This window comes from Gymnoscopelus microlampas, assembly GCF_963454915.1.
Source record: "Gymnoscopelus microlampas genome assembly, chromosome: 6".
Taxonomy (NCBI): domain Eukaryota; kingdom Metazoa; phylum Chordata; class Actinopteri; order Myctophiformes; family Myctophidae; genus Gymnoscopelus; species Gymnoscopelus microlampas.
Window position 1 is genome coordinate 23,775,280 of NC_139943.1, and position 27,608 is coordinate 23,802,887.

The following is a 27,608-nucleotide window of genomic DNA, read 5'->3' on the forward strand; positions in this document are numbered from 1 at the left end:
CCCATAGCCCGAGGGGACGGTAGACTGTGATTGGCTGAGACACAAGCAGCCTCTGTTTGACAAGGATTTTCACAATAAAGGTAGCAAAAAAGCCATTTCATGATGTCTTTAAGTCATATCGCCTAGGCCTCGTTAGGCGTCACACCTCCATTCTGTGTCTTCCAGACGACAGTCCATTGGTTGTTCATTCTTGTCCTGTCACATCCTGTCCAGTCACCCGCTGTTCCATTCCATCTTTGGAGACTTCTCCTTCCTCTCCATACATCTTCATGGTTGTTTTCATCTTGTTAGCCTCACCTCGCGGCAGTAGCCCACGTCAGCCCATTTCTGCTGCCTGGCAAGCCCCTCCCATGGCCCCACCCCTAGGAACCTCCAGGATATCTGGTTGGCTGTAGTACGGCCGGTCAGCCATGCCCCCTCCCCCTTCATCTCCTCCTCCTCCCCCACCGCTGTCCTCTTCTGCTGTCCCAGCATGCATCATTCTGCCCGCGGCAGACAGAAGCTGGATGTCAGAGTGGGCGTTAGCCACCGTGTGGCGCCGCACACCGCCGGACTTTTCCAGGTACGCCTCACCCTCCTGCTCCACCAGGGGCGCCAGAGAGTAGGTGTCAGAGGAGGACGAGTGGTGGTGCTGGGTCACACGAATCTCCGGCTGGGACTGGTCTCTTAGCAATGCCCCCGAGAGGTGGGACTCTGCACAGAGAGAAGCCCTAGTCAGTATTTTGGTGAAATGTATCAAACTTAGATTTTGATTGACATAAGTAGTTAATTAATTTAAGAATCATATTCTGGGCAATTTGTGTTTTATTTTCAGGAACACGGTTCATAATGCGATATACAACAACAAATATATTCTACGATAGTACAATAGAACAGGACGTACAGGGTTTATAAAATGCTTCAGCAGGATGACATGAAAATCCCTCATTTAAACACTTATTCTCCAAGTCAGTCCCTCAGTTAAGAACATAACTTTCAGACCACTACAGCTGGTCAAGAATCAAATCCCTCCAGAACACTGTCTACTCTCAGTTTTTCTATTGTCTGTCTCTCCTACATTGTCTCCCTCTCAGCTTTTACACTGTCTGTCTCTCCTACACTGTCTCCCTCTCAGCTTTCCTACTGTCTGTTTCTTACACGGTCTCCTTCTCTGCTGTCAACTCTCCTTTTGGAATACAAACTGTTCTTAAAACATTTGGCTCCCTGCTGTAAGAACAAAAGCAGGGCCAGAGGTCAAGTATTTGCTCACAAGTTGCTTGACCATTTCTCTGTTTGTACAGTGCATCAAACGAAACGTGTGTGTGTGTGTGTGCGTGCGTGTGTGCGTGCGTGCGTGCGTGCGTGCGTGCGTGCGTGCGTGCGTGCGTGCGTGCGTGCGTGCGTGCGTGCGTGTGTGAAAGACCTCACTAATTCCCTGGCAGCCCAACAGGCTGAGCTGCTCCCAGAGTTGACTTTAACAACAAGAGATTAGCTGCTCACCTTCTCCTCATAAGAGGATCATACAGCTGCATACCTGCACTCTACTACCCTACATACGGAAAACCAGCAGCTCTAGAGGTCCCGGTAGGATAGAAAACCAACAGTATTTAATTAGAGGTCTTGGTAGGTTAGGAAGCCAGCAGTAATAGAGGTTCTGGTAGGATAGATAGAAAACCGGCAGTTCTAGAGGTCATGGTAGGATAGAAAACCAGCAGCACTAGAGGTCCTGGTATAGGGGAAAGCCAGCAGTATTAGAGGTCTTGGTAGGTTAGGAAGCCAGCAGTAATAGAGGTCCTGGTAGGATAGATAGAAAACCATCAGCACTACGTGTCCAGGGTGGGGGAACACTGGAACTGACTTTGTTTTCTACACATGTGTTGCAAACGTATACTGTATACGTATATACTACTTCGATATTTATTATTACACATGGCCCCAGAGAATTCCCTGATTCAATATTAGCGTAGCAGCCTCATTACAACAAGCTATCCTTAAATTCAACATGGATTTCAATATATTTTCTACCTTTTAGGGGAACATTAAACATATGCGTGTGTAAAAGATGTGACTATTGTCAGGTGACTGACTCAGTTGGCAATCATTTCTAGGTCGTTACTATGGCTTCTCCCACGTTACTAAGGTAAGATGGTGCCATTCTTTCTATTCAAGTTTCTATTCAAAGAGTGTAATACCACCAAATATGAATAAACAGTACTCAACTCAGAGCCATGCAAGTTATCAAAATAATGCAATATAATATAATAAGAAGTAAATTAAAAGTAATTAGCCTACACTTTGATTATGCCTTACTTCACTTATATACTGTAACTGTAATGTGTTAAATTATATCCTGCTTTTCAATGATTAGATTTTTTTATAGTTATTATAATCATATTCAAATAATAATCATGAAGATAACTGACCTAGCACCAGGCTACTGCTATGCAGGACCTTGCCAAGATATGGAGAGATGACCATCTCCACCAACCGCTCCAACTGGTAATACTCTGTATTGGGACCACTGGGGTCATGAACACCCTACAGACAGACAGACAGAGTTGACAGACAGATCATTAGACAGACAATTAACCCCATGTGGCCCTATTCTGGGGTGTACATTCGGCAAAAATAGCTGATCTACAAGCTCACAGCGTGTCGCATTGCACGTCGCAAGACCGGCTATTTTCGACAAAGACATTTTGTGTAAAAAGGAGTGAACCGAGTATAGACTACAGAAGTCCTGATGTCACTCGTCCATCCCCTGGTTCGTAAAGTAATTTCGCTATGGAGAATAACATTGGGTCATCTTAGAATCGTCTCATATAAGAATTGTGGTCCAAAAACAAACCAACTGTCTCGGCGATATTGTCAGGGAGGTGGCTCTGTATTGTTTATGATAGTCAGTCACTCATATTTGAAACAGTCTGTTTCTGGCGAAAATTTAACTAATTCGTCGGAAGTAACATTAGCGTTTTCTCACTGTCAGTTGTTGGTTCATATCCATTGTTTATTTTTGGAACACAGTTGTTATTTGTCGCGATATTAAACACGTATATGGGAATTCAGAACGGGGGGGGGGGGGGGGGGGACCAGGTAGGATGGGTAAATGACGTCAGACTTCGGTGATCTATAGAGCCCAGAGATTACACACACTTTATAAAGGTGTCTACTCTGTGTGTGTGTGTGTGTGTGTGTGTGTGTGTGTGTGTGTGTGTGTGTGTGTGTGTGTGTGTGTGTGTGTGTGTGTGTGTGTGTGTGTGTGTGTGTGTGTGTGTGTGTGTGTGTACCTGCAGTATTAGCAGCATCTGTGTGATGGCTGAAGGGATGCATGGTGAAGTACTCAGGCTGTCCTGCAGGGAGAGTTTTAATAGGACCAGGTCCCTGAAGGCTAACAGAACCATCTGTCTGACTGTCAACTCCTGACCCTAAACACACACACACACACACAAAAATAAATGCCATATTTATGTATTTCTATGTCTCAAATTCGCACGCACGCACGCACGCACGCACGCACGCACGCACGCACGCACGCACACACACACACACACACACACACACACACACACACACACACACACACACACACACACACACACACACACACACACACACTTTAACCATTTATTTATGTCCACATAAAGAGAGCATACAAGGACACAATATTATACAGTAGGTGCAGTAAGGTTACATTCACAACATCATGGCATATGTCTTCATGATACAATAAGCATGTCACTCAGTACTCTATGGGTATGGGTAAGTAGCAGCGTCTCTGCACGTGCACGTGCACACGCACACACACACACACACACCCACCCACCCACCATAAAAAGACTGAGAGTGCTCGTTGTTATTTTCTAGTGTTGATTGATTTGACCTGCTTCATATACATATATTATATAATTATTATATTTACAGAAGACTGCTGTGTGTCATCTAGTAGAGGTAAGCCCTGTGTGTGTGTGTGTGTGTGTGTGTGTGTGTGTGTGTGTGTGTGTGCGTGCGTGCGTGCGTGCGTGCGTGCGTGCGTGCGTGCGTGCGTGCGTGCGTGCGTGTGTGCGTGCGCGTGTGTTTGTGTGCGTGTGTATTTGTACCTGTACAGGGTAGAAGATGGCCTGTAGAGTAGGTAGAGTTTCAGTGAAGAATCGAATCCACATCTCAGACAGGATGAGGAGCTGTCTTTCCCCTGGACAGACAGAGACAACAGACAGAGCGGAGGACAGAAAGGCAAGTCAAATTATCTTTCTACAGAAATTAATCCTGTCATCTTTAATCTCTACACCTCAAACAGGATGAGTCTATGTAGGCCGTAGTGCAGGGCTCCAGAATAACTTTTTACATTGGTTGCATTGGTGTGCTGACGTTTTTCATGCTGGTGCACCAGCGGATAATTTAGGCGCACCAAAAAAAAATCACCTTGCCTTTTGGCATGGTCTCACCCATTTCCGCCTAAGCAGGGGTCTGACTCCATTTGTTGTAAGTGCTGCTTGCGCTCCTTGTAAACATCCCTACCATACTCAAGTGAGGGCGTCACATGACAAAAAGGACAGATTTACAAGCTAACAACGCATCACGGTGCAACGTGTGGTTAGCTCATTCAGCTGTTGAACCTCCTGGTGTAGCTGGTCTCTCTTGGCACTGGACAACAATCTGAGCTGACTGTATTTGGGCCAAAGATACGTGGCTATTTTGTGTTGATCCTTTATCTAAACTTTTCCAGATGACGTTCACGGATGATTGCCTGGTAAGGAGAGTCTGTTGTCCTCCTGCAGTAGTGCTCGATGCGCCAACTTTCTATCTTTTCACACAGCTCTTGGTTCACCAATTGGACAGAGTTTAAAGTGTGGTAGACCGTACTAAATCTCATGTCCCCCATTTGCTTCACCGGGCTTGACAGCAAACCTGCCAAGCCCGACTTCCTTATATACTTCATCAACGATTTGGCAGCTTGCAGAATTAACACATCTTCAGGGGCTGTCTGTGCCAGGCTGTGAACGATTGAGGGCATAGAGCTGCACAATATTATACAGATGATCCTGGAAATCAAGTAGTCTGTATGGTCTGAGGGCAGCCATTACGTTTGCACCCTGGTCTGTCACCCATACCACTTTATTGAGCACATTAATGTTTGGCCATATTCGGTTACTAGCGGTCTGATTATTTATCTCATGACATTCTCACCTGTTTTTTGTGTCTTCTGGTGGAAACACTGCTGTTGTTAACACTTTTCTGATTAGTTTGAATGACTTTGTTAACAAAATGCCATGTACCTTGATTTGCAATAGTCCTGCTTCAATAGTTAAGTTTAATTTATGTTTACTGTTAACACTACCACAATATTAGATAACGTCAACATAAATTGATAGCTCAAGGGCCATGCTGGTGTTATTGCATGCTTAGCCCATTGAATATAATTTGCATACAGTACCACACTAAAATGAATGGAAACCAATGGCTTCTTGGAATGTCCAAATTCATTCATCTCCTACAACTGAATCAAACAGTCGCACAATCTCATCTTCACAACAGTATGCAATGCATTTCTCAATGATCTTTGTTTTGGACTGCTATGTACTTTTCTTTGAGGAGCTAGTAGCGAAGCCAGTAATAGTAGTCTCCAAGGTACTGGCCACTGCAGCCTGCATCTTGCCTTTGCACCCTCTATCCACGTGTCGCTGCAAGCCTGAATTCCCAGTGTTCTTGCTGTCATTTCTCATCAGGTCCCCGCAAGTTTTACATTTCACATAACCAACTGCATCGTTAAGTGTCAGCGCTGAAGACTAAATTGAAATGCAACTATACCGCCAAGTTTGGTTTGTGATAGTTGTAAACTTTGCTGAAGACAGATTTAGTTTGACCTCCTCCATCATTCACTACAGCTGTGTTTACATCTGTAAGCATGTCACGTGTCGTGTTCCCTCCCCAATTCCTGTGTACACACTATCATGTGTTGTTGTCACGTAAATCAGGAAATAATACAGTAGTTAGTATAGAAGTTAGTGAACTTTTTATTTTATGAACAATGAACAACCGAGCCTGACCAGGCTGTGCAAAACCTGACTCTTGACGGATTTGTCTCGCAGGGGATTCCTTACTGGGGTAAAAGGTTGCACAGCATTTGACCACTGCATATGGAAGATCACTGAAGACCTGAATCCCCTGCCATTGAAATGTTAGATTCCTGTTGGTTGACCTTACGCAGTATTCCCCCCACAGCATGGCAGTAGTGTCCCTTCAGAATCAGATGTCACGGTGGCTCATCATCCCCATGGTGCCTTTGGCCAGCTCTATGGGCTCCGTCTATCACTGGATAACCATCCAGTTGAAGCACTTCCTTCAGCAGACTTTGCAACAAAGTACTTGGTTTTCTTTCTGCCCATGTTCGGTCCCTTCTTTCACCCCAGCGTGTCCCTCTCCCGGTCTAAGCACTTTTCTGAAAGCCGTTCCTCTTGGCCGGGAATAATTGACACCAAGGTTTCAAATTCTGCGACAGTATCTGAGGAGTTTGTTACAGCGTCCTCCAGGCCCTGTATCTTCACACGTTGAGCTTTATAATTTGGGTTCTCAGCTTATGCCCACAACAAGATCTTTAAAAGACTTTTAAATGTCTGACACCTAACACTATAAGACTATGACATAACTTTTGAAAGACTTTTAAAATACTTCATGTCTCACCTCTAAAGATAATTTGTCACAGACAATAAGATTTAGAAAAGACTGGGTGATATTGCAGGGTCACTATTTGCAAGCATACAATAAAGCTGTGACCGAATTTCAACACTATTTGTGTGTACCACTCAAAAAGCAGCTGGTTTAGTTACAAATGTAGTTTTGAAATACAAACAGCACTATACTGAGAAGTAAAGTGCATCCTATCCTAACTGCTCAATGCTCGACAGAGACCCCTGTTTAATATGTATTTAACTTATGGATTCCCAGTCCGGTTTCAATTGAACTGAATAGACCACAATGGAAACTTTTTCCCCAGGACCTTTTTTGTTATCCTTTTAGCCCAAGTCTTACTGTACTTCTGTGCTGTTTACATCTTTGACTAATAAAGTATTCAATCAATCAAATGGCAAATGTGAACAGGCCTTAAAGTGTGGACTAGGGATTTGGGTAAAGAATCTCAAAAGTAAACCAGCGTAACCCATCACCATGTACAGTACTAACAGAACCACTCACCCTCGTACAGCTGGATTCTTTCCAGGATGTGACTCAGTCCTTTGGTCAGGAGTTGGTTCTGTGATGAAAACAGTACATGACAGGGAATGTAACACATGCCTCACTACCTTCCTACAAGAAACCTGCCTGGCTAAACAGCTCTCTGTGTGGGTAGTAAACCTCAAAGAAAATAATAATAATAATAATAATAAACAAACAGACAATTTCCTGTCCTGCCTAATATTGTAGGTACAGACGTGAACATGATGATACAATTACACACACTAGCAATTTTAATCACATAGACGGGTAGAGTATTTAATTACATTCTATGAATTTAAATCCTAGTAACAATTGATCATCTTTAAAACACAGTGTGTGTGTGTGTGTGTGTGTGTGTGTGTGTGTGTGTGTGTTTGTGTGAGAAACAGATAGAGAGCCGCCATCTGCTGTGTGAAGATGAGGTCGTAACAACACAAAGGGCTGTGTGTGTATGTGTGTGTATCAAAATATCACGCATCCTCAGTGAGAATGTACAAACATTCCCGTGTAATTCCATCCATGTGTCACACATTTTACATATTTGACAGTTAATACACCAGATGTTGTTGTGGTTGGTGAAGAGTCCAGAGAAGTGTCTGTATTAGAGATAGCATGCACCTTTGACCCTAGTCTAGCGGAAGCCTTTATGTCATGTTATGTTATGTTATGTTATGTTATGTGTTGTTTATTTATTTGATATGGACGTCACAATTACAATTACAAAATGTGAGTGCAGTTCAGCACAAATCAAGCATTCTACCTTGTGTATCCAAGGGCGTGCCCCAGGGATCAGTCCCTGGGGCAAGAGGACCCCAGATACAGTAATATTCATTATACAGTAAATCAGTAGGCTATATCTCGATCAAAATATTTTCAATACAAATTAAAAAAATTATGTTGATGATACTGTGACTTGAACTCATCCTGAATGACTCAGGCCAGGGCACATCAGGCCATAGGTGTTTTAGCTGATTCATATTGCTCCCGTTTGATCCCTTATGTTGATGATTTGTGAAGAATATTTTAGATATTTTATGATTCTTTAATTTGTTCTTTGTTTTCATTTTAAATTGTTCTTTAGTTTTCTTTTATGTGCACAGCTGTGTTAATTGTGCTGCTGATTGTCTTTGCCACAGCTGTGTCACGTACCACAAGATTTAAATCGTTTAGTAAATTAACGACATGACAGCATGTGCCTGCAATTTGTTCTTGTTCGCGGATGACTCGGCTTTCCTGGTCTCAGACAAGAACAAATTGCAGGTTGAAGGCTTTGGCTCCGAGCTCGGTAAAATCTGCACATGGGGGCGGCCGCTGGCCTAGTGGTGCAGGTTGATGCGACATACGCTGGTAATCCAGCTTGACAGCGTGTCGCGGGTTTGACTCCCGATCCCGACCTTTGCTGTGTGTCACCCCCCACATCTCTCTCCCCATTTCCTGTCAGTCTACTTCCCTATCAATAAAGGAAGAAAAAGACCAAAAAACTAATCTGCACATGGCTCGCTGATAACAAACAATCATTACACAGGTAAAACTGAATCCATTATTTTTGGGTCCAAAATTAACCTCAATAAGGCCACACACTTTACGATCAGAGTTGAGTGACAATGATATCACTAGGAAAGAAGAGATTACCTATCTGGGTTGTAAGATAAAACCCTTTCCAGTGATAAAATGGCAACAATAGTAATCAAATTAGTCAACCAAAGAATACAATTTTGGGCAGAATCTCTGGTCAATAGGAATGCACTGAGGACACTAGCTGGAGCACTCATCCAATGTCATTTTGACTATGCATGCACCTCATGGTACTCTAGCACCTCAAAGGCTAGCTCCACTGATCTCATTCCCCCTAGATCCGGCACAAACATGGGGATGAATTCATTCCACTATTATGCTACCAAAATGTGGAATGCCCTACCACCAGCCATCAAAAAGTGTACCTCCTTCAAAACCGCCAAAAAAGAGCACCTATCTGCAATTTGCAATTGGACCGAGACAAGTATTTTAGCTTGCCAAAAGAAATGACCCCCCCACTGTTTTTCTGTAAATATACTTTTTCTGCTCCTAGTACTGATGATTTCTTTTATAGTATTGTATGTCTCTGTGAGAATGACCATCTTAGCGGTTGGAATTAGTACAGACAGAGGCATGGTATAGAGTTCAACCACACAGTGTATTTATTCACCAAACACCAACAAAGACAACATTCAATTCTGTCACCCTCTTGGCATGGCGGTGTCCAGCTTTAGACCCCTCAGCTCCCTCTGACAACGGCACTCGGTGCCGCACTTTGAGCTTGTATGTCTGCTATTTTTGAATAGCCAAAGAAATCTAAAGTGACCCGGATTGAATGGGTTAAGAAAGGCACAAAATCTTCAACTATGGAGACAGACTAGGCAGCTCCTAGAGGCCAACGGTAGAAGCCTGGTTGTACTGGGCAGCTCGCAGTGGCTAACAGCAGAAGACCAGTTGTACTGGGAATGAGACTGAACGAAAGGAGGGCTGAAAGAACTACATTGCAAATAGACACAAATAGCATCACTCCAAAACACAGAGCAGCCTTTCCAGTCACTCAGTGTGGTGAGGAAGTTCCCCAGCTCGCCGCTCTGTGATATGGTTACTGGCAGTCAGGCCCGCGCTGTGGCCAGACACACCGAACAGGATGGATGAGGAGTCAGTGGCAGGAAGACTGCTGTCTGTCTCTCCTCCACACAGGAAGAGGAGGACTTCCTGCCGACACCTTACGTCCTGTCCGTCCGAAACCTCAAAAGCATCTGACAGCTATGAGACTTTGCTTTATAAAGTCATAATAGTAATTCCCCATAGTCTCATCACGAGTGATTTCTATTTTCTAATAAACAGCAGGTGGGAGTTCGCTGTCTTGCACAAGGACACCTTGACAGGATATGTGGCTGTAGTAGGATTTGAGAGAGAGAGTGAATTGGAAACCTGTAGGATTACTGGGCTCATATCCTTCACCAGCGCAACGTACTGAAAATAGCTGATCTATAAGCTCACAACGCGTTGCAGTGCAACGCGGTGTGAGCTTATAGATCGGCTATTTTTGGTGCGAGACAGTGGTCTGCAGCTAAGTATAAATCAGGCGTTAGTGACTTGAGCAGTGAGCCCGGTATAGTCTCAGTGAGTCGCAGAAGGACTAAATAAAGGACCAGCAGTCTCTCTTTGAGTGTTCCTGCTCTCCTGCTGCTTTAGAACAAAGTTTAGAAAGAAGGTATTCAGTAATCAGCTTAGAGTCACAGCGTCTCAATTAAAGTGAACCCAGCAGCACCCAGGGCTGCTTTCAACAAGTTGACAGTTTAGGAGAGACACAAGAGAAGACTGTGATCTGATCCTAGATAAAGTTTGATTCTGATTCTAGACCAGCTTAAGAGTGCATGTTAGCCTGGAGCTGGAGTGGTGAGCCACTACACCATCAACAGCAACTCTGTTGGTGGTTTGTGTCCGAGAAGGCTGCACCGTCAGCAGACAAATAAAAGAGAACATCGCCTGACCCACAGACCACATAATCACTGTCCACATGCCTTTAAGCAGGACAAGAAAAAAAAAATGTAATATGCATGTATTGTATATCTATGTATGTACTGTATGTATGTATACATACAAAACAAAAAAAACTAGACAAGGCTCGCAACTCACTTTATTTTATTTTTTTACGGCAAACAGCAGCAGATACTCCGTTTCGACCCTTGCGGTCTTTTTCAAGTATATACTTATACTTGAAAAAGACCGAAACGTCCTATCTGGTGCTGTTTGCTGTAAATACAACTTTTGAGCATTTAAAAGTGAGTTGCGAGCCCCGTCTTGTTTTTCATGATTCACCAAGAAACGGAGGATGTTCATAATCTTTTCTTTGAATGTTTACAAAACAAACACATCAGAGATTAGATAGTTGATTTACCTGGAGGTAGTCAGTGATGAAAGAACCAAGTTCAGTCTTTAGAAGCCACCTAGAGAAGAGAAGTACAGTAGAACACAGTATAGAACAGAACAGAGTATAACAGTATAGAGCACAACAGATTGGTGTAGGGTAGAACAGTGTTTAAAAGAACAGAGTAGAGTAGAGCAGATCAGAGTGGGTAAAGTAGAACAAAGCAGAGTGAACAAGACAAGACAGAGGGGAGTCAGTGAATGTATTTTCTAAACAGATCTTCTACAGAAACAGAAACCAGCAGAGGCTAAGGATTAAATATGAACATGTCAGAGATCAAGGTGAGAACACAATTAAACCATGAAAAGACTGACTGACATAAGCAACTCGATGTAGGAACAATAAACCCACGATGAAAAAGATAGCAGGTTCAAAAACACCTGAACTGTGGATAACCTCACCTGTAATAAAGGATTATTGAGAAAAAAAAGTAGCCTAAACTCAGAAGAGTTGAGAAAGAAGGTCGCTAATTACCTGATGCTCTCGTTAAGGGTGTAGAGCTCATTGGGCTGCAGTCCTCCTCCCTCAAACACCTTCACCACTGCTGACTGAACACTGACACACACACACACACACACACACACACACACACACACACACACACACACACACACACACACACACACACACACACACACACACACACACACACACACACACACACACACACACACACGCACGCGGCAGGTTAGAGGTTTGTGAAATATCACCGGTGAGTGACCAGGGGTCAGAACCTTTATTTTTCAAAACTTCAGTTCTCAGAACCTGACCCAGGGCCTTCCTGTCTTCACAGGAAGTATAAAGTCCAACTTCCTATTAGATTATGGATATTTTTTCCCAACACAACTTGACAATTAATGTGCTCTGGCAAGAAGGAATGATGGAAGGACTTATGCCTCTGGAGCATTTTTGGGGTTCAGTGCTCACTGGCACTTTGTTAGTGTTGGTGGCAAACCCATGGCACCTCCAGCTGATTCAGCCAGGTCACACAAAGTGCCAAAGGAAGTTATCCCTTGGGGTCGCATCTGCCTACTGCCACGTCCGTTTCCTACTAAGCTTCCTGCTGAGGGCTCTGACCAGTTCCTGTAGCGATACAGGAAACAGACCCACATGGGGTTTCTCCTGGTTGGAAAGCGAGTGGAGGCTATACTCTTCCTCACCGGGTCATATTCACAATCTGACAAAAACAGTCATACATAACCACCCATACTGCACATTCAGCAAATATACAGTAAAATGGTAATATAATGGGATTAGATATAATGTAATAGTGATTCAATATATGTAGTTGTGTTTGATTGTGTCTTGTCCCCTTTCAACCCCACTGGAACCCCACTGGAAAACTGGAATGTTATTTGAACCTGTTAGTTATCTGAACAGGCCTGGTGGGAAACATTTAAAAATAAATTAACAATGCAAGCAGTCAGTCTTATCATCTACAGTACATTCACTTCTGCTATGAAATATCTGTGAGTTTCAGTAATCTGAACTCCCATGCTGCCCATTAAGGATAAGTAAGGTTTGCATGCACAAAAAGTAACACACAGACCCAATCACACACGCACGCCTACACACCTACACACCTACACACACGCACGCACGCCTACACGCACGCCTGCACGCACGCACGCACGCACGCACGCACGCACGCACGCACGCACGCACGCACGCACGCACGCACGCACGCACGCACGCACGCACGCACGCACGCACGCACACACACACACACACACACACACACACACACACACACACACACACACACACACACACACACACACACACACACACACACACACACAAACTGTCACACACTTCCTCTTAACATTCCTCCCACTGTAGTCTCTTCCTGCTTGCAGACTCATAAAGGAATCAAAGGGAAGCAGGTCAGCTTACAAAAAACAACAAAAACAAGCTAATGGTGGAAAACAACGTGCTACTTTTTTCTTTCTTTTCTTTTTTTAAACAAATGAACTCGTTTCTAAGGTCCACGGCTCACACCTCCTTGGAGTTTGTCTTTTCTCTTGGAGACAGACAGTGGGCTGAGAGGGAGATGGGGAACACAAAGGAAATAATGATCCTAGACCAGTGTTCCTCAACCTTTTCTGGATCAGGGCCCACTTGAAAATCTTGAAAGCGTTCGCGGCCCACCCATCTGACCACTTAACACGGCAGCCTATTGAGTGGTCAGATGGGTGGGCCGTGTGCATTTTTGACCCAGTGTGGAAATTTGGGGCATCTTGGCAGACATGCCTACTTTCCACTAGAATAGTGAAGAAAGAATTATGTCTAATCAGATTTTGATCAAATGAGTTAATAGGCTCTGTGCATAGCTGTGGTCCCAGTTTAATGAAGGTGGGATACTCTTTATTTGTTTTAACTACTTGCTTACTTACTACCTGGCTGATGCCCGGAGGTTCTCCTTTCTTTATCATCTAGTCCCGTCTGCCGATACATCTGGGGAAATGTAAATTCAAAAACCTCTGCTAACAAATTTACACGTATTGCCTTGGAAACCAATACTGATACCGTCCCAATATGAAGGGCTGCCCTAAAGTCTTTGCATTGGTTCTGCAATGCAGTTATTTTGAATAGTTTCCACCCAGTTTAAGCCCCTATATTGAATTTAGATGTCACCAGACAAATTGGTACGACTAAGGATCATCAGACGATGAAGAGAATGACGTTGCATAAAATGGAGAAATGTACCCCAACATGAGTTGCAATGAAGGTGAATTATGAACAGAACATTATGCAAATATGAGGAGGACTCTGTGACAGACAGATCATGCTGCTGTTGCAACAGAGGAGGCTGACCAACACATGATGTCTGTTCTTGTTGATTCTGTGGTTGTTGATCCTAAATCTGACCAAATAACATAGCTGAATGGTTAGAGAGCCCGCCTGGGAAGCCAAAGGTCCCAGGTTCAATTCCAGGCCTCAGTAATGTGTTGAGCAAGACAATTAGCACCTAACTGCTCCCAGAGCGCTACACTAATGGCTGCTCACTGCTCCTAATAGGATAGGTAAAATACAGAGGAAAAATGTCAGGTCTGTGCAAATACACTGCGACAAAAAACACCCCAAGAAAACATTCACAACTCCACCAGTAAATGCATGAGGTGATGAAAACATCACCTCATGCAACACCCAGTTTGGATGGGAATTGTGTTGTGAGAAGTTCTCCCCCCATGATCTATCCATCATGTCAGTTCATAGCAGGGATGACTACAGACGAGAGAGACTACAGTATTTTACCCTGCTCCTCACTTAAACCCTATATACTTCGTTGATCGGGGTCCCCCAGGGGTCTATCCTTGGCCCCCCTCATTTTTACCGTATACATCATCTCTTCACCGAAAATAGACCATCTAAAAGCTTGGCTATTTTCAGGAAACGTTTTGTAGAATATTTTTGCCAAAAGTTAAATTATTATGACATGCCCTGCCCAGAATATGCTTGCGAGAGTCCAAGTGGTTAAACTGTGTCCCCAGTAAGCACGTTGAAATATCTCTTTCCCACACAAAATGTCTCATAAGAGGAGACAGTGGTTTGGTGTGTTGATGGGAGAGGTTTAGTAAACAGCAGGGAGAAAATATATGGTCACCTCTGAAGCATTAGACATGCACAGTCGCATACAAACAATAATCTGAATACTGTATGTATGCACACACAAAGACACACACACACACACACACACACACACACACACACACACACACACACACACACACACACACACACACACACACACACACATGAAGGAGTAATATGTCTGTGTGTATTTATACCAGTTAGGGAAACAAACAATGTACGCCACCCACTGTGGCCACCCAGAATCCTGCTGTGCTGTGTTTTCTTCTTGTGTCTTAAGTGTGTTGTTATGTCTTGTTTCATTTGTCATGCAAGGCTATGTATGGCCTTGCATCACAACACTGTGTTTATGTCTAATGAATATAATGCATGCATGGTCTGTTCATTCATTCATCAACCTTTTGTCAATTTATATATAATAACTGTATTTTTCAATAATGTACATAAAATACCAGAGTATTGTTCAAGTCGCTCCGGTCCGAGTCAAGTCGAGTCCCAAGTCGTTTGGTCCCAAGTCCAAGTCGAGTCCCAAGTCATGTGGTCCCAAGTCCAAGTCGAGTCCCAAGTCAATCCAACCCTCAGGTCCGAGTCCCAAGTCGAGACCCAAGTCTTTGGTCCCAAGTCCAAGTCGAGTCCCAAGTCAATCCACCCTCAGGTCCGAGTCCCAAGTCGAGTCCCAAGTCATTTGGTCCCAAGTCCAAGTCGAGTCCCAAGTCTTTCTGTTGTGGGCAAGTCAAGCCGAGTCACAAGTCGAGTCACAAGGTTGTGTCAAGTCCCTCACTACTATTGTTCCCCAGCCCACCCACAAAGCACTCAGATTTATATCTTGAAGAGAGAAACCGTATCTTAAAGTCAAGAATTAAACCAGCATAAAGCTGTTCATTTATCCATTACAACATTACATGTCTGATAATTTAGTTAGAACTTGGGAAAGGCTAAATTACACTAAAGCAGTGTTTCTCAACCTTTTTGAGAACCTGGCATAGCCAAAAGATCCCAGGGCACACCTAGATATGTGTGTGTGTGTGTGTGTGTGTGTGTGTGTGTGTGTGTGTGTGTGTGTGTGTGTGTGTGTGTGTGTGTGTGTGTGTGTGTGTGTGTGTGTGTGTGTGTGTATGTATGTATGTATGTATGTATATATATATATATATATATATATATATATATATATATATATATATATGCACGCACACACACACACAGAGAGAGAGATTATTGGGCAGGTATAAAGAAACCTTAACCATTACAAATATATAAATCTTTGGCCTACAATAAACTTGGGTCAGTGCAATGAATGGATGAGTCTGAAAACCTTCCCAGAGTAAAACTTCTTTGGTAAGTATATTTGGTACCCAATATACTTCTAATATCTGATAATAATATCTAATAATCTGATCCTGATAGCATTATTGCGTACGCATGCGCTGTTGCCCACTGCAGACAAACACCAAAACTCTCGCCCCAAAACAGTCACCCCGGGGGAAATCCGGTGATATTCACCTGGTATTCCTAAACGTAACCTCATTAAACTATGCCTAAACCTAACCTTATTCCTAAACTTAACCTCAGTAAAACTAATAACATGGCTAACCGTAAACTTATTTCTAACCTTATCCTCAGTAAAACAACTACAGGAATACAAGAACCGCTGGTCCGCGAAAACAAATGGGGGCGATGGTGTTTTGGGGCGAGTTTTCCGGTTATGTATCTACGGCACCGTGGCTTGAAGATGCGTGTGGAAATAAATTACAGAAAATAAGAATATAAATTATAATAAATTATGAATAAATTCATGACTGATAACAAATGAAAATATAAACTTTACAGATCATATAAACATTACAATTATAAGAATTCAAGTAAAATTCAGAAAGTTCTGGCCAAATGAAATCTCAACTGCGCTGTATATTATGCACGATTGCGCATGGAAATAAATTACAGAAAATAAGAATATAAATTATAATAAATTATGAATAAATTCATGACTGATAACAAATGAAAATATAAACTTTACAGATCATATAAACATTACAATTATAAGAATTCAAGTAAAATTCAGAAAGTTCTGGCCAAATGAAATCTCAACTGCTGTGTTTATTATGGGGGGGAACTCCGATGACAAAACAAGTCGTCCGAGTCATCTTGTCTCGAGTCGAGTCGAGTCGGGAGTCATTGGCTAGCAAGTCGAGTCGAGTCTCAAGTCTCGTTGGTCTTTTACCTTCCAAGTCCGAGTCAAGTCGCAAGTTTTACATTCAAAGTCCGAGTCGAGTTGCAAGTTTTACATACAAAGTCCGAGTCGAGTCGCAAGTCGTCAAATATGCGACTCGAGTCAGACTCGAGTCGAGTCACTATGACTCGAGTCCAATACTCTGTAAAATACATTAAAGTGTATTATTATTATTATTATTATATGTGTTATTATCCTGTACATTCATATTATTAAGAAATAAATCTTGCCAAAGTAGTTTGGCCATATTTTAACCACTGCTGGCCACTGGCCTCAGACAGTTGCAGAGTAAGGCCGCTGCCGTTTGTTGGGTTGTAGGGTGTGTGCGTGTTAAGTTAGGTTAGTTAGAGTTAGGTTAAACCTAACTTCAACTAACCTAACATATATCTGGTTTAGGAGAGGTTAGATCAACTTAGAATAGGGTTAGGTTTAGGGTTAGGTTTAGGGTTAGGATTTTGCAGAAGCACAGTGAAACCCTCCGTGATTAGCAACCGTCAGGGGATCGATCGTACTGGAGATAAATATTCTGTGACTACTTGAAAAGGTAAGAAAATAAAAAAATCGCTGGCAGTCTGGGCCTTATTTAGTAGTATATACTCTGGCAGTGAAAGGGTTAAGTTAGTTCAAGTTAGAGTAAGGTTTATGTTATGTGAGTTCCAGTTAGTGTTCAGTATTTGATAGGTTAGGTCAGTGGTTCTCAACCTTTTCAGGCCACGACCCCCCAAAACAATCATATTTGAACTGGTGACCCCCACCCTGACAAGCACTTGGAATTGTAGTCATTACATTGGAGTTGAGTCATTACATTTAGTTTGACTCACTTCCACAGATAAATATTGTGAAAATAGCAGATCTACAAGCTCACAAAGTGATACGTTGTGAGCTTGTAGATCTTCTATTTTTAATTCTTAAATTAGATTTGACTATTTGGCCAATGTTTGAACAGTTTTATAGTATGGTTTGTTACTACTTCTGATGCAGTAATGGTCTTTTTATTTTCTTTCTTTTGAGGTCCTTAAAAAGTCCTTAAATAGTCACTTCATCTGGGGACCCCCCCAACATCATGAGGGGACCCCCCTGGGGGTCCCGACCCACAGGTTGAGAACCACTGGGTTAGGTGATGGTCATGTTAGTTCGGATTATTCAATTCAGTTTACCTGTTCCAGACGCTAGCGTTGGACAGCTGCATGGAGGGGGAGTTGGCATGGAAACGAGCTAGGTCCGTTAGCACCGGGGAGCTCATGAAGCGAGGCCGCGGGCGCCGGAACGATCCCATCATGCACCTGGCTCCTTCAGGAAAAAAGGAAATAGTGTGGTTGAAGGGTGCTGAGACAAAATCACAAGGACATTATATAAATACACTATTATAAAATGATAGTGATACTAATCTCAATATTCCTATTTACAAGAAGGGTGACACTTGCTATGCATCGCATGTCTATAATGCATTATATGCATACTTATAATGCATTATATTGTAATCTGCTCATAACACTGTAGCTATAAGAACTCATAAATACTAATGCTTTATAACAATAATCATATCACTTACTATAAAGCATTCTATAATGACTTGTCAAGTATTATGATACTTCATAATTGCTGGACACTCAGATTGTTTTGGCAAGGATCATAGTGTATAAGTATTAGTACTTATGAGTGTTTATACAGTATTTATACAGTGTTATACAGATTACATTGCATTTATACCTATTTGACCTTATAAGTCATTATAGAAGGCTTTATCATGTGATTATTGTTATAAAGCAGTATTAATGAGTTCTTATAACTATAACTATACAGTGTTGTAAAAAGATGATTATAATGCATTATAAGCAGTGTTAGCATTTATTTTCTTTATGTGTTCTGTGCTGTTTTGATGTTCTAATTACATTTGGGTGGCCGAACAGTTTGTCACTCAGTACAGCATGTAGGAACAGACTGCAAAATGCCACCTGTACCACATGTACACTGGCCATATGTGTTTTAGTATGCACAGTGTGGTGTTCTGATGAGCGTTGTGTAAAGACACCAGTCCTTGTATTATTTTTATTTTTAACATGTTAACAAGTGTGTGTGTGTGTGTGTGTGTGTGTGTGTGTGTGTGTGTGTGTGTGTGTGTGTGTGTGTGTGTGTGTGTGTGTGTGTGTGTGTGTGTGTGTGTGTGTGTGTGTGTGTGTGTGTGTGTGTGTGTGTGTGTGTGCGCGCGCGAGTGCGTACTTGCACAGTGCAGCTGCGTGGGAGTATGTGAACCGTATGTCAGAGAAAATTAATGAGACGTTTTGCATCTTCTATTGGCATCTTATAAAAGAGCAAGACATACAGTATAGAGTTTAATAACAGCGTTCAATCTGGAACTATTGATTTGAAGTTACTAAGTGTGCAGTTTGTGACAGTTGCACAAATCACAATGGCTGCTTGTGGGCATGCCCTAGTCTACTCTATGCCTCATTATATGCCTTATTTCATGCATGGATTTTCAACTACAACCCAAAATTCCCACTCTTTTCACATTTCCTTTACCAAGCCCTTTAGGCTTTCATAACCAGAGGTGCTTCTCTTTCGTAACATCATGAAAATAGTGACATGAGCCGTGATTGGTCTAGTTTTGAGTCGACATACAGGTATGTACGTACAGTACATACATAAATATAGTAATTAGACTAATAATAATTAGACTACTTACTATCAGACCTCACTCCCAGGACTCACCTAAATGGAGCTCACTTTACTAAACTATACAAACAGTGGAAAATGTTCAGTCTTAGTACTACTAGATCTCAGTGCTGCATTTGACATGGTTGACCACAATATATTACTAGACAGATTGAAAAAATGGGTGGGACTTTCTGGCACAGTACTAAACTGGTTTGAATCATATTTAGAGAACAGAGACTATTTTGTATCTATCTCTAATTCTAGGGCCCCTACTGTTCAATAACATGCTCCCACTAGCTCAGATTATGGGAAACAACAAAATAAGCTACCATAGTTATGCAGAAGATACACAAATCTACATAACATATCATCAGAGGACTATGGTCCAATACAAACACTGAATAAATGCATTGAACAAACAACAGATAATACTTTTTGGAGCCAAGAAAGACAGATTGAAAGTCAGCGCCCAACTCTAATCGGTAATGTTAAAAACCTCTAGCCAAGTCAAAAACCTTGGTGTAGTCATGGACTCAGACTAACAGCCACATTAACACAATCACAAAGCCAGCCTACTATCACCTCAAAAATATAGCACAGGTTAAAGGACTTATGTCTCAGCAGGATCTAGAAAAACGTGTCCATGCATTCATCTTCAGTAGACTTAACTACAGTAACGGTGTCTTTACAGGTCTCCCTACAAAATCCATCAGACGACTGCAGTTGATTCAGAACGCTGCTGCTCGACTCCTTACTAATATCAAGAAAGTGGAGCATATCACTCCAGTTCTTAAATCCTATCCCTGGCTAACTTGTATTTTTCTCAAACAATTCCTCTCAGGGATGGAACATCATTGTGGCAGCAGTACCACTTACGTACCTGTACAATGCACCTGGTCATTGTTGCATAATGAGGAACACAGTGAAGTGAATTTAGTTAACCTTTTATGTCCAAAACGGTTCCTTTTATATTATTATTAAACAAAAGTAAAGCTCACAACGCGGTGTGAGCTTGTAGATCTGCTCTTTTCACTACTTTTGTGTGACACTTTTATGGGGCATACACTTACAAAGAAAACATGACAATTTGAAACATGGCGATACAAGGTTTCTGCCCGACAGCAACGATATAATAATAGAACGCATCAAATAGAATATATCCCAGTAGGGGATATTGTTGGAGGGCGGTTACTGTGTTCACAGCTGCATCACCAAGAAAGAAGACAGGAAAGAGAAATGTTGCAATTAAGTGTCTGAACGACAGGTGTATTCATTTTGTTGAATTTCCCTGGTCAATACACGCTGTCATCTTCAAATCCAGGACAACCTGCCAGCCAGATGGTGTTAAAGATGAGAATTATGAGGACCAACTGACAAACTGTGTTTCATACGTCAAAGGTCAGGACAAGGGATTGTATTTCTGTTCTGGTTAACTGATGTACTTCTGTATACAACGCTTGGCGGGATTGATAATGACATCTGGAGTCATTGCTCTGTCTGTCAGTTAGATGTCTTGACGTCTGTGTGGAATTGTGAGTTTCAAAATGAACAAATGATTTGGTATCAGTTGTTCATTCTGAAAGAAACCCAGAGAGAGGAACAAGAATAGTGAATGGATAGATTCAATTCAGTTCAATTTTATTATAGTGTCAAATCACAACTAAGTTGTCTCAAAACGCTAGATATAGAGCAGAGACCCGACCATTGTCCCAAAGATGACAGATGGAGAGACCACAAAAGGTATAATGACATCCAGGCAGACTTATGAAAGATGTAATGAAAAAGACAGACAGACAGACAGACAGACAGACAGACAGACAGACAGACAGACAGACAGACAGACAGACAGACAGACAGACAGACACACACACACACACACACACACACACACACACACACAAGGGTTTCACAAACAGATGATGATGAAGACAAGACAGAGACATGTATAATGACAGAGACAGACAGACATAAAGACATATGACTCATATGAAAAGCCAGTACAGTCAGGCTGTGACACCAACTTCCTTCCTTACATCCAGAGCTTCCTGTATGAGCATTCTAACTTCACCACAGAGCTGTTTACAGCACAAACATCTGTCTTAATGACGGCACTGACACACTGACAATGCCTGCAGATCAGTGTTGCCAGATTTTGCGAGAGAAACAAGAGGCCAGGTCTACGAAAGCAAGCCCAAAAGAACAACCAGTTTTAACACTTGAGCCCTTTATACTGTACATCGATCTACAAGCTCACAACGTGTCGCATTGGCTATTTTCAAAAAATCTTGGAAAAGATTTTAAAGTATTTGGACTATTTTGGGGGGTCCCTGGCACAAAATATTTTCAGATAGGGGTCCGCCGATTAATACATAATAATTTGCGGGTCCTTGACATGAAAATGTTTGAGAACAACTGGTTTAAACAACATTAAGAAGCAAGCCCAAATAAGCAAAAACACTTTAGAAACAAGCCCCAAAAACGCAGAAAAAACAAGCCCAAAGTCGCTTATAATAAGCATACTTGGCAACACTGCTGCAGATTCCACCTACATTATGCTAACACGGTGTAGGCCCAGCCACACTATGCTATGCTAGACCAGTAGGAAGTGAAGTTGAATGACTGCATAACAGGATTCTGTATGGGTTTGTGAGCCAGGCTTCTCGAAAATAGCCCTGTGGTGAGAGCTCAGCGTGTGTGTGTGTGTGTGTGTGTGTGTGTGTGTGTGTGTGTGTGTGTGTGTGTGTGTGTGTGTGTGTGTGTGTGTGTGTGTGTGTGTGTGTGTGTGTGTGTGTGTGTGTGTGTGTGTGTGTGTGTGTGTGTGTGTGTGTGTGTGTGTGTGAGAGAGAGAGAGAGAGAGAGAGAGAGAGAGAGAAAGAGAGACAGACACAGAGTGACAAAGACAGAGAGAGACAGAGAGAAAGAGAGAGAGGTGCTCTCATTTAGCTGATGCTTTTTATAAATAAATGAAAACGTACAATAAACATAGGTGTGCACTATCTTATCTAAGTTCCTTAGATTCCTTAATTACAATCAACCAATAGTTAGGAATACAATGATTAGATCCTAGATCAGCAACATTATAATCAACATTGTCTCACTTCTGTTCAGCTTGGACCATACCAGTGGCAATACATCTCACAACTTTTCCATATATTGTACATAAATGTTCCCCATTTTCCTTCTTTTTTTTTTTACAGGTCATGTTTGCTCAGTTCATTTGATGATCCTAAGTCATAAAAGAGTTACAGAACTTACCTGAATATCTGAGTCAATGTTGGTGAAATGTTTTGCACTGTAAATAACTCACTGCATTTTTATCATAAATAAATCTTTTCTCCAACTTTAACCACTTAACTCCTTTATACTTTATTGACTGGTGTCACCCAAGGGTCGGTACTTGGCGCCGTCCTTTTTTTCCAACTACTGTACACCAAATCTCTGTGCTGAAAAGAACTGATCTACAACAAGAGTAGTAATGCTAGTGCTCATGTGTTTAAATACTTTTTTAATCAATCTGTGGCACAGATGCTTTAAAATGCATTAAAACACAATGGTAATGTCCCTTATTATACAATACAAAAAATGACAATACATAGAGTGTAGGATTACCTATCTCAAGAAAGTTTCAAGATTCTTCAAGTTGATACCATGAAATGCTGCTACACTGACATGTGGTTAACAGATGAGTGTGTGTGTGGGTGTGTCACACATGGTCCCTCTCCCACGCCCCACAGCCCACACACACACACGCTCACAGAATCTAATCACACACACACACACACACACACGCGTTACAGATAGGAGCAGCAGCACTTAGACAGCTGACTGGACAGTGGACACAGTAGCACACAGTCACTGGAAAGTGCATGAGGGAGTGAGTGAGCAGCACCGGCGCCACAGAAAGACAGAGGTGCACAGAGAGCGAGAGAAATACAGAGACTATGTGTGAAGAGAAGGGAGAAAGAAAAGTGCTAAGAAAATCTAAAATTAGAAATATAACATAAAACATTACCCCCCCCCCCCACCATGCCTCTTCTTTGTGTGTGCTCTGCTGCCGGTTGCCTAGCGACCTCTTACTCGGTGTTTAGCAACCTCTCTCTTGCTCTCTTTGGCAGACCACAAGAAAACAAACAATGTGTTTGTGTGTGAGCCCTTTGCGGCTACTTCCTGTCACTGCAGCATGGCTCCACATCAACAGCAAAGGATTGTGGGATATAACACTGGGCTGGGGAGGACCCAACAGCCCAGCTGGAGGCCCCTGGACCGGAGACAAATGCTGGGTTTTTGCATTCTGTTCAATTATATGATGACTTCTTCTTATCCAGAGAGACGTGTACGCTTCAGATCCTAGATCAGCAATGTTTCCAATCAACCAATATTAAGGAGTATTAGGCCCGGTTGCAGAAACTACTGGAAGTTTCAAACATGTTTGTCCCTAAATATTTACCTATAAGCTAAAGGGTTCATTTAGAAGCGTTGCATACATTTCCTTTTACTTGTCTCAAGTGTTTAGACTAAGGCTTTAACAGTAGTTGTAATAGAGCACATGTGCACATTGCACATGCCTATGCTTTACTTACATAATCATCCTTTAAGTTAACGTTGGGCAACAGGGCACTAACCCTTATCCTCCTTACTATTGGTAAGGTTTGCGATTTACAATACAATTTAGGCATTTAGCAGATGCTCTTATCCAGAGCGACTTGCATATGTGAGATCGGAACAAGCAGAATTGGCATGAAATCTAGTCAATAAACAACAAGGCAAATAGTCAAATAAGTACAGTGCAATGTAGTGCCTCAAAGAAACTAGGCTACCAAGTAAACAACAATGAACCTAGCATCTGTCTAAACTACATGATATATAAATAACATTCTTAACATTTGTGGTCAAGAAAAAACAATCTAAGTAACAAAAAAACTGAGAACAATTGACCAATATATATTTGGCTGCACAGTAAACTATCAATCAAAGGTGACACAAAGGGATACAAGGACTAAGAAGCGCTAGGGGATGAAGTAGATTCTGAAGAGGTGTCTTTTCATTCTATGGTGGAAAAGTTGGAGGAGCCTGCAGTTCTGACTGCAATGGGGAGTTTATTCCACAGTTTGGAAGCCATGAGGGAGAAGAGTCTTTAGGGTGTTTTAGGTTGATTGTAACATTGCTGATCTAGGATCTGATCTCCTTCACAGATTTTTTACAACCTTCTCCGTTTTACTTCTTCTCTGATCTACAGGTATAATGTAATTAGAGAGGAAGCAGTCACAATTCATCCGTCCTGGTTCCTGAAATAACATCCTCTGTCCATGTCAAGTTATTCAAAGTGTGAACATTGAACATATTATGCTAAATTATAACTGACCTTTGCAATCCTTGTTTATCTTAAAAAACAACTGTACCATATGTTATTAGGCAACAGGTATTACACAAAGCAAGTAAGAGTGAAATGTAATCAAATCAAATTAACTACACACGTCTGTAAATGTAATGACTTATTATGCTCCCGTCTTGTGTAGAAATGACCCATTTATCTGTGGGCTGCACTGCAGGCCTGCTGATGTGAGTGAATGGGACTGGATGTGTGTGTTGTGTGTTATTAACAGAGTCTGTGTTCTAATCCTGCAACAGGCGCTCACCCCTGTCATGGGAAACTACTCAGTGAGGTTAATACAATTATGGGCCAGGGGTCAAAACACTACGACTGGCAAGGAGAAGAAAGGCAGAGGTAAAGCGAGGACAGAGAAGGGGAGAAGACGGGAGGGGGAGAGAGAGAGGAAAAGAGCAAAACTATTAGGAGCAAAACTAGGAAGAGTCAGAGGAGAGAGGTGGTGAGATATAGCCCTAGAATAGCTGTAACATTGTATACATTTCATGTATGCCATACATGAAATGTATGTAATATCACAACCCTTCTAGGGCTATAGGTGAGATAGCGGGAAAATTGAGAAAGAGAGAGATGTGCGGAAAAGTAAAGATAGTCATGTCAATCTCTTCAGTTGAGCATCTTTACTTCCCTTGAAAACCCACACTATGTAGCAGAACAGACATCTCTCTAGCTCTGTCATTCTAAAAATTTAGCCAAATAGAACGATTGAAATCCGTATTGAGCACATAATCACTTCATAACATGTGCATGTATGATTCTTTATGCCAACCTTGTGCTGTCTTGATCGGTGGCTCTCAAAGTGGGGTCTGAGGACCCCCAGGGGTCCTTGAAGGGGTTCCAGGGGGTCCCCAGATAAATGATGGATAGTTAGGATTAGGAACCAAATGGACCCTTATGTGGCTGTAACTCTGAGAGTGTACAAATGGAACCGTTAAAGGTCCATTTGTACACTCTCAGAGTTATGGTTGTCCATGGTCTAATGCAGGGGTTCTCAAAGTGGGGTCCGGGGACCCCCAGGGCCCTATATGCATATATATTCATATATATATATATATATATATATATATATATATATATATATATATATATATATATATATATATATATATATATATATATATATTTTTTTTTTTTTTTTTTTTTTTTTTTTTACATTTTTAACACCACACATTTAGGGATCCTTGACATGAAAAAAGTTTGAGAACCACTGGTCTAGCTCAAGAACACCCACTTTGCTGTGCAAGCAGCAGGTGGCAGTTCATAGTGTCAAAGTTTTACACATCATGCACAATTTGCACAAGATCTCATCAGTTGATCAGGTTGATATAAACTGGTTTTATTCTCTCTCTCTCTCTCTCTCTCTCTCTCTCTCTCTCTCTCTCTCTCTCTCTCTCTCTCTCTCTCTCTGCAACTGAAGACAGAGCAGAGCACCGACTGCAGTAACACTTCTTATTGTGAGGAGATACAGATCATAATCTTGAGTCTTCTGTAAATAAACACCATTGTGTTTATTTAAACACCATTGTGTTTATTTTCACATCACTTGCATGAGTAGCTACCAGTGGTGGAAAAAGTACCCACATTGTTTACTTAAATTGTTTACTTACTTAAGTAAAAGTATCAATACTGCAATATAGAAATACTCAGTTACAAGTAAAATTCCATGGAAATACTCCAGTACAGTAAAAACGCCACAAAATTGTACTTGAGTACAGTACTTGAGTAAATGTACTTGGTTACTTTACACCACTGGTACTGGTGACATTATGATTTCAGAGCATAAACTGACCTTATTGTTGCCAGATCACTTCAGACAGCAGAGACGTCAATTCCTTCGCTGAAATTCACAAAGTGAAATTGAGTCCTTGGAGAATGTATAAATAATATAGAATATATAATGAACGGAACGACAGCCCTCATGATGAAGTGATGCCTTTCGCTCCCCGAGTCCTCGGCGTAAAAAAAGATAAATAAACAAACGAAGTGCACCTAAGAAGGGATCTGTCAAAAATCCGCTTCCTTGTCCAACTGGACTCTTGTCTTAAACCACACAAAAAGTCCATCCTAAATTCATCACAGTTTAGTGACTGTCTGACTGTCTGTATTCATTGTACAGCCACTGTTCAAAAAGGCAAAGTGTCGCCAAGAATCAACAGGCTGGGGGCTCGTTCTCGTGGCGCGCGGTCCCGCCCCCCCCTGTTGGTGATTGGTACGATATACGTCATGGGTTGAATATTCACAAGCTGCTAATACGTCATATGTTGAATATTCATAATATGCTTTGGTCTTCTACACACCACTTAAACCTCATATGGTTGAGCGGAGTCCCTCAGGGCTCTCTATACTAGTGTATTTTCTGTTTTCTGTTATTGTGGGGAAAGCTTTCCCTGAAAATAGCCGATCGACAAGCTCACAACGCGACGCGTAAAGCTTTCTCCACAATACGGATGCTGGTGTTTAAGTGGTTAAAATTAGAATCGTTATCTTTATTTCAGACCCATGGGTCCATAAGATATGAAAGAAAGCAGCATACAAACAATAGAAAATGACAATGTAGGCCTACATAAAAAAGATGTTAGAGTCAAAATGATATATGTCATTTTCAT

The 27,608-nt window shown here is 41.9% G+C and overlaps 1 protein-coding gene across 1 annotated transcript; it reads right to left on the minus strand.

The window, feature by feature from the left end:
• Positions 1-316: 316 nt before the first annotated feature.
• Positions 317-27,117, minus strand: LOC311046922 (proline-rich protein 5-like; the record flags this gene model as incomplete). The annotated part of the gene is made up of 9 exons (XM_084059501.1): positions 26,792-27,117; positions 18,116-18,284; positions 11,612-11,692; positions 11,108-11,156; positions 7,168-7,225; positions 4,077-4,168; positions 3,267-3,404; positions 2,403-2,517; positions 317-693 (listed from the first exon to the last, which is right to left on the minus strand). Exons 2-9 carry the CDS (start codon positions 18,235-18,237, stop codon positions 317-319), a joined length of 1,032 nt encoding a protein of 343 aa, XP_083915627.1. The 5' UTR covers positions 18,238-18,284; positions 26,792-27,117.
• Between the last annotated feature and the right edge of the window lie 491 nt (positions 27,118-27,608).